The 8175-nt window shown below is 42.7% G+C and overlaps 1 protein-coding gene across 2 annotated transcripts; it reads right to left on the bottom strand.

Annotated features, from left to right (window-relative positions):
* Positions 1–164: 164 nt before the first annotated feature.
* On the bottom strand, positions 165–8158 carry LOC129868571 (uncharacterized). 2 transcript variants are annotated; one of them, XM_055942670.1, is made up of 11 exons: positions 7164–8158; positions 6941–7043; positions 6665–6776; positions 6458–6571; positions 6037–6279; positions 5798–5930; positions 3860–4089; positions 3445–3527; positions 1717–1973; positions 1525–1614; positions 165–1438 (listed from the first exon to the last, which is right to left on the bottom strand). In XM_055942670.1, exons 1-11 carry the CDS (start codon positions 7205–7207, stop codon positions 1285–1287), a joined length of 1563 nt encoding a protein of 520 aa, XP_055798645.1. In that variant the 5' UTR covers positions 7208–8158; the 3' UTR covers positions 165–1284. The 2 variants fall into 2 exon arrangements, with proteins under 2 accessions (XP_055798645.1, XP_055798646.1); XM_055942671.1 differs by lacking the exon at positions 6037–6279.
* Between the last annotated feature and the right edge of the window lie 17 nt (positions 8159–8175).

Genomic DNA, 8175 nt, shown 5'->3' with positions numbered 1-8175 from the left:
GAAACAGTGGTCTTGACTTTAGATTAAAAACTAAGCCGTGCAATGTGACTTGTTTTGTTTAAAGAATGATTGTTATATTTGTAATAATCTAAAATACCATATTGTATGGTATCTAAAATAAATGTTCACTTGTTTCATTTATCTCAAATAACTCATCAAAGTAGTAACAATTGAATAACTTTAATTTACAGAACATCTTAACATATATTGAGACCACACATAGAAACACTTCAGCAAACTTCCAATTGACAATTTGAATAACTCAATACAATGGTAAGACTTCAGTTCCTACCTGCCTTGTAAAAAAGGAATTTACACAATGTGTAATAGAGAAACATAGACATTTCACACATATTAATAAATGCAGTGTGTATAAATAGGTAATAAATAAAATGGTCAGTCCATGGGGCAAGTGATTTATGTGCTGCACTGTGTAGCCTGGAATTTCTTTGGCCCTTATGATAATAAATATAGACTGATTGATGAAATAAACTTCAGGATGACATGACTAGTAAAACACTGCCTTGGCATTATAACCCACGGGAAGACATCACTTAATGTAAATACAAAACTTCCTACTAAAATGGTTCTCAATGATATCTGTAAAACCACGTTTGAACATGTTGTATAAATAACTTTAACACGAGGCAGAAAACAAAAAGTAACAGTTAAATGTGGTGTGCTATAGACCAGGGGTTCCCTAACCTTTTCACTCGGGGCCCCCCTTCTAGCATTGGGGAACAACTTATTTTTTGCAATTCTATACATTTTGTCATGGGGTGCAAAGAAAATGTTGCAGTTTTAAAGCAAATTATCTTGCACTTCTATACATTTTGCCATGTATTAGAGTGACACAAAAATTACAACAATATCTATGGGCTAAAAAACCTAAATAAAAAAATGTTTGCTGACATGGGCTAGTTTTTCTGGACATTTGACAAGTTATACATAGCTCTCTAAGGTATGCAATGACAAACATGACAAGAGGGACTGATGATTCAGTACCTAATTTCAGTACCTAATTCTACTATTACAACTTCAAGAGTCAGTTTAAAGTTGGACTGACTTCCTTTAAAAAACGTATATAATTTGAGAACCACTGTGCTAGACAGAGATTAAGTGTCTGTGTTTGAGAATATAATTTAAACTCCAAAGAACATCATAATTAACTCATACAGTGTTTCTTAAATAAACAATATTGTTGATTTGAATATGGACAGATACAGTATAAATATGGACATCCAATGCTAGATGCATATGGTCAGTGAAGGGTCAGTAGCTACTCTAGGGGCCTCCTCTGGCTGCAGCACACAGGTCTCTTTGGGCCAGCAGCATGTGGAGGGGGCTGGGTACACAGTCCTCTTCCTCTCCGCCTCCCTCCACCAATTCACTCCTCACGTTACGGTTCTGCTGGCGGCTGAAGTGACGAGCCTTCAGACTGAGAGAGATTACACAAGCTCCTCTGTAAAACTGAGAAATTCCAACTGTAAGTAAAGAGACAGACACAATAAGAAAGTTACTGACCAGTAGACATGCCTCTCCTGCTTGGGCATGACGTGCCACAGGCTGGCCAGCTCCTTGGTGACCACAGTAGATGGGGTGCCAGGGTGGGTACTGTTCAAAGACATGGCAGCCATCTTAGTTAGAGACACACAGAGGTACAGTACATCAAGCTGAAACACAGGCTTATGGGGATAAAGGTCAGGAGTCACTCACCGGAGGTAGGTCTTCCTGTTGATGCGGCAGAACATTATGAAGCCGTTGACACACTTCTTCTTCAGGTTAAGAGGGGTGCGAGGGGGACCCTTGGTGGAGGCATTGGCTCTGCGGTGCCGTCCTGTGCTACTGGTCTTTGACTTCAGAGGGAGTTGCTGTTGCTTGGGGGTCCAGGTGACGTCCGCTTCCTCCCCCTCACTCAGGGAGGACAGCCACCCTCCTCGGCCATGCCTGACTTCAGCTTCACCCTCCGACATCTAGGGGGAATAGTGGCTTTATCATTAAGCTGAATATACCCATTTCCTTAATTGTTTTGCACGATATACAGACTCTTCTGGGTAGTAGAACATGAAAAACAGTTCAGTAGTAGAATTTTTGTTACTTTCGGTACTGCTGTCAAATGTGTCTCACGGATTAAGCCTGCCTCCACCTAGAGTCTGGGCTGCATCATGTTAGCTCCACCTACTCACTGCTAGCCTCCACTGAGAGTCTGGGCTGCATCATATTAGCTCCACCTACTCACTGCTAGCCTGCACTGAGAGTCTGGGCTGCATCATGTTAGCTCCATCTACTCACTGCTAGCCTCCACCTAGAGTCTGGGCTGCATCATGTTAGCTCCACCTACTCACTGCTAGCCTGAACTGAGAGTCTGGGCTGCATCATGTTAGCTCCACCTACTCACTGCTAGCCTCCACCTAGAGTCTGGGCTACATCATGTTAGCTCCACCTACTCACTGCTAGCCTCCACCGAGAGTCTGGGCTGCATCATGTTAGCTCCATCTACTCACTGCTAGCCTCCACCGAGAGTCTGGGCTGCATCATGTTAGCTACACCTACTCACTGCTAGTCTGAACTGAGAGTCTGGGCTGCATCATGTTAGCTCCACCTACTCACTGCTAGCCTCCACCGAGAGTCTGGGCTGCATCATGTTAGCTCTGTTCGCAAAACAATGTCCATACAGGCAAGAACACTTTACAATGCAAGATACCTGTAGCTTCCAGCTTTGTAGGCTAACTTTCCTTGCTAGCTGACAGATAAAGGTAACATCAATTCATTACCCTTGTACTTTGTTTGTGACAATATAGAAACAATAACGCAAAAGCTGATTGCCACCAAAAACCTTATTCATTCACTTATTCGGTCTCTCTCACGTCTCTCCCAAAGATGATCTATTGCTTCAGCAAACTGACTGTGCTCCAAACCTCTTGCCTTGTGAATGAGCCATTACTGGTTAAAGAGACGGCGCACATTTTTTATAAAAGAAGCTACTTCTATGCCAATGTTGTTGATCAGTATAATAAAATAAGTCCCAAATGGAAGGGAACTAAATAGTTTTTCATCTGTAGCCCTATGAAATCAGCCAAAACAAGCTCAATAACTCAATGCATGCACACACTCCTATTGAATATGAATTCACCTGTATGGTGGATAGGCCTAGGCTACACCCTGATTTACCCAGTTTATCAATAGATTTATAATTTATTGTGATATTGAACTCAAAAGATGCCCAGCGATTGAACAGAGCAGTAGCTGAGTTTATCTGTCCGAATCAGGTGCCATTCTGTGACTTTGGCTAATATGTGTATATTTTATTTTTTTACTGTTCTATCATTTTGGTATCACGTATTGTGATACTAAACCTGGTATCGATATCGAACACAACACTAGTACCTAACATACTATACACTCAACATTTGTGTTGTGGAAACATGATTCTATGAGGCTTACTGAGTCATTGGGGTCATGGCAGGGCAGGCAGGAGACTTTGGTGTGGGTCGTTTTAGGGGTGACCCAAACATCCTCGAATAGCACTGCAAAAAGATGAGTGTGTGTTGGCTGTTGGCTATGTTTCACTCTCTCTCTCGCACCAGGAACTGAAGACGTAAGTAGGAATGTATATGATTAATAGCTGGAGGAATCCTTCCAATCGAGTTACAATTAGGTTTTACAGACTGCACTACTTGGTAGACTACACACTACACCAAGCTTCCCGTAATCTATTTGAAGTCAGAAACTTCAAATATACTTCAATGGCAGGCAGGGTCTCTTTTGTACCCAACAACATAAAGCAGCAATACCCTGGTCAATAAGATGATATTAAATCAGCTTAATATTGAGCGTGTGTTATTAAAAGGAGTGTTACCATGGAGCTCCTCCTGGCCCTCAGGCAACAGGCAGTGGCTGAGGCCCCGGGCAGGGGATGTGAGGAGGGAGGGGCTGAGGTTCAGACTCTCCCCAGTCCCAAACAGCGGCAGCAGGGGGAGCAGGGTAGGGCGTTGGGGCGTGGCAGCAGGGCTGTGGAAGGGCTCCCTCCGTCCTCGCATGGGTGGGATTACCCCAAGCATTTGGTCCTTCAGGAAAAGTGATCCTGGCCTGGAAACACATACAGTAGAAGTCAGATCTTTACATACACTTAGGTTGGAATCATTAATACTCGTTTTCCAAACACTCCACAAATTTCTTGTAAACAAAGTATAGTTTTGGCAAGTCGGTTAGGACATCTACTTTGTGCATGACACAAGTAATTTTTCCAACAATTGTTTACAGACAGATTATTTCACTTATAATTCACTGTATCACAATTCCAGTGGGTCAAAACTTTACATACACTAAGTTGACTGTGGCTTTAAACAGCTTGGAAAATTCCAGAAAATTATGTCAATGCTTTAGAAGCTTCTGATAGGCTAATTGACATAATTTGAGTCAATTGGAGGTGTACCTGTGGATGTATTTCATGGCCTACCTTCAAACTCAGTGCCTCTTTGCTTGACATCATGGGAGAATCAAAAGAAATCAGCCAAGACCCCAGAAAAAAAATTGTAGACCTCCACAAGTCTGGTTCATCCTTGGGAGCAATTTCCAAATGCCTGAAGGTACTACGTTCATCTGTACAAACAATAGTACGCAAGTATAAACACCATGAGACCACGCAGCTGTCATATCACTCAGGAAGGAGACGCGTTCTGTCTCCTAGAGATGAACGTACTTTGGTGCAAAAGTGAAAATCAATCCCAGAACAACAGCAAAGGACCTTGTGAAGATGCTGGAGGAAACAGTTACAAAAGTATCTCTATCCACAGTAAAACGAGTCCTATATCGACATAACCTGAAAGGTCGCTCAGCAAGGAAGAAGCCCCCGCTCCAAAACCGCAGTTTACAACTGCACATGGGGACAAAGATCGTATTTTTTTGGATAAATGTCCTCTGGTCTGATGAAACAAAAATAGAACTGTTTGACCATAATGACCATCGTTATGTTTGGAGGAAAAAGGGGGAGGCTTGCAAGCCTAAGAACACCATCCCAACAGTGAAGCACGGGGGTGGCAGCATCATGTTGTGGGGGTGCTTTGCTGCAGGAGGAACTGGTGCACTTCACAAAATAGATGGCATCATGAGGGAGGAAAATTATGTGGATATATTGAAGCAACATCTCAAGACATCAGTCAGGAAGTTAAAGCTTGGTCACAAATGGGTCTTCCAAATGGACAATGACCACAAGCATACTTCCAAAGTTGTGGCAAAATGGCTTAAGGACAACAAAGTCAAGGTATTGAAGGGGCCATCACAAAGCCCTGACCTCAATCCTATAGGAAATGTGTGGGCACTAAAAAAGTGTGTGCGAGCAAGGAGTCCTACAAACCTGACTCAGTTACACCAGCTCTGTCAGGAGGAATGGGCCAAAATTCACCCAATTTATTGTGGGAAGCTTGTGGAAGGCTACCCGAAACATTTGACCCAAGTTAAACAATTTAATGGCAATGCTACCAAATGCTAATTAAGTGTATGTAAACTTCTGACCCACTGGGAATGTGATGAAAGAAATAAAAGCTGAAATAAATAATTCTCTCTACTATTATTCTGACATTTCAAAATCTTAAAATAAAGTGGTGATCCTAACTGACCTAAGAAAGGGAATTTTTATGTCAGGAATTGTGAAAAACTGAGTTTAAATGTATTTGGCTAAGGTGTATGCAAACTTCCGACTTCATCTGTATATATGGGTTGAAAACACATTCACATGAATACTATACTAAGTTACACTAAAAAGGGCAGGCATGCGGCTACAGGGATGTAAACCCACCCAGTAATTGGCGTAGTTGGAGTGTCTAGGACCCCGCTCCCTGATGGGATGCTCTCGCTGCCTGTGCGGTCCTCACAAACAAAGCAGTGGCCTCTCTGTGTTGGGGATGGAGTCCACAGAGTCCCACTGCTCCCTGTGGGAGACCAAAATACAGAGGCATCAACTCAGTAACATTTGTCCCAAACACACCTGTCATGTATAGCCCTGGGAACACTGAGGGACCCTCCAGCCTAACTCACCCTCCAGAGGCGTTCTCAGGGGGAGCAGCTGATTTAGGCTGAAGCCTGAATCCAGGGAGCTCGGCTGGGAGTCGCTGTCATACACAGGCCACGCCCCATGGCTATCACTAGACTGGAGCTCTGACCAATCAGAATGCACACCCCACATGGGGACAGACACACCCTCCTCTGGGTAAACTATTTTTCCATTGGCTACAGATTTGTACAACCTCTGTCTGTTCACCTGAAGCTCTGCCTTCACCTCTGAGTTAAGCAAACAGAAAAGCACCATTCTGGTTAGTGTGATGTTATTACACACAAAACTACAGTTTGTAATCATACTTGATGTAACTAACAGAACTACTCTCGTCACCTTACAACAGTCTTTGATAGTGTTGAACATAATGTCTTGGGTAGTTGGGGGGAGGTGTGGGTCTGGTACCTGAGGTGGGGGCAGGTCTCTTGCGGGAACGGCTGCAAACATATTTGCGCTTGGCCTTTAGAGTGTGAGGGGGGGTGCAGTGATCAGAGAGGGTGTTCTCTTCACTCTCAGACCCTGTGCACGCACACACACATACAGTGTAAATGCATTGATATGAAAGTCAGGTACGTAGTCTATACTTGTCTTGATGCTTGGCTGAGGTTGTACCTGTGTCGGGTTCCTGCTTGGGGATGCAGTGTGGGGGCAAGCGGCTCTGCAGGGTCTGGATCCTACTCTGAAGAAAGTCAAAATAGCGCAGCATGTGGACCAGAGTCTCCTTCTGAAGATAGATTAGAGATGAGACAACACACACAGAAACACCCACCCACATAATGTAACCGTACTGTATTCAGACATACTGTAGCCATGCACCCACATACGGACACAAATACTCATAAAGGGAATCTATTAATACAATTAAATCAAGATCGTCCGTGCACAAACCTTGGTGAGTCCTCGGCCATTCCTAGGCTTAGATATGGGCAGGAGGCCTGCAATCTCTTTCAGACTGTTGCTCCAGCATGTGCTCCAGTCCAGCTGATCCTTACTGTAAGATAATGTACCCATTACTTAGCTACAGTAGATCATTTTCATGATGTCTTCAAGTCTCTTTTATCATTATTTTTGACAGTGACGTGCAACAGGCCATTTAAGTAGCTAAAAGTACCTTTTCCTGCGAGTCGCGTCTCTGCCTGCGGATCCTTGTGCCATGCTCAAATCTGCCACAGGGGGCGTCAAAGATGCTAAATTAACGTTCACAGTCCCTTGCGCGGTAACGTTAGTTTGCTAGCCAGTTAACTTAGCTAGCTGAAGTTTGCCATCCATCAGTCTAGCAAATTATTTTCACGCCTTTAACCAACGAGTGTCTATCTACATGCGTCGCCTATTGCTCTCTGCTTTAACTAAAATATATTAACATAGTTACGTTGAGCTAATTGCACAGAAAAAAATATATAACGTTAGCTAGCTAGTTAGCAATCCAGCTATCCAGCTAACTTTATGGGTAACTTACCCGTTTTTTGTTAGCGAGGGCGAGCCAATGACTGTATATGAAGGGTGAGCAGAGATAAGCAAGATAAATATACATTTGAATTATTAGCCACTATAAAAAGTATTAATATCTGTGGAAATAATTGTTAGTGACAATTTATGGCCAGTCACTTACCTAGAAGAAGTTTAGCAGCAAAGAGAATGTTGGCTATCTATTTTTTAAATGATTGTTCTCTAGCCAGCTAGTTATGTCACCTCATTGGTTAAGAAAAGACCAATCCCTTCGCACGAGGCAGGTCATTGGTTAGACACAGACCTATCCTAGCGGGTACATTGAACGTTCTAAGACTTTTAAGAAATGTGATTCTAATGCTACCATGCAGAAATATTTTGCCTACATGACAAACCAATCAGTGGTTTGGTTCACTAGAAATCAATCAATAAATCAATAATTGATTAATTCGTTCAGAAATATACAATTATACAGATATAGATAGCACAATACACATATCAATTCATATTTTTGGGCTAATGTGTGACTTTTTTTCAATTCTAGTCTATTGTCATTTTTAGAATTTCTTTTAAATAAACAAGGCACATTTTTCAGTCTCCTTTTTCCATCAATTGACAGCATTCTCCTGAATCATTTTCGCGTACAATTTTCACAGCAGGCGGTCGGAGCTCGTGCA

This window comes from Salvelinus fontinalis, chromosome 13, assembly GCF_029448725.1.
Source record: "Salvelinus fontinalis isolate EN_2023a chromosome 13, ASM2944872v1, whole genome shotgun sequence".
Lineage (NCBI taxonomy): Eukaryota > Metazoa > Chordata > Actinopteri > Salmoniformes > Salmonidae > Salvelinus > Salvelinus fontinalis.
Note: the sequence above shows the minus strand (reverse complement) of the source record. Positions and strands in the feature narration are given on the sequence as shown.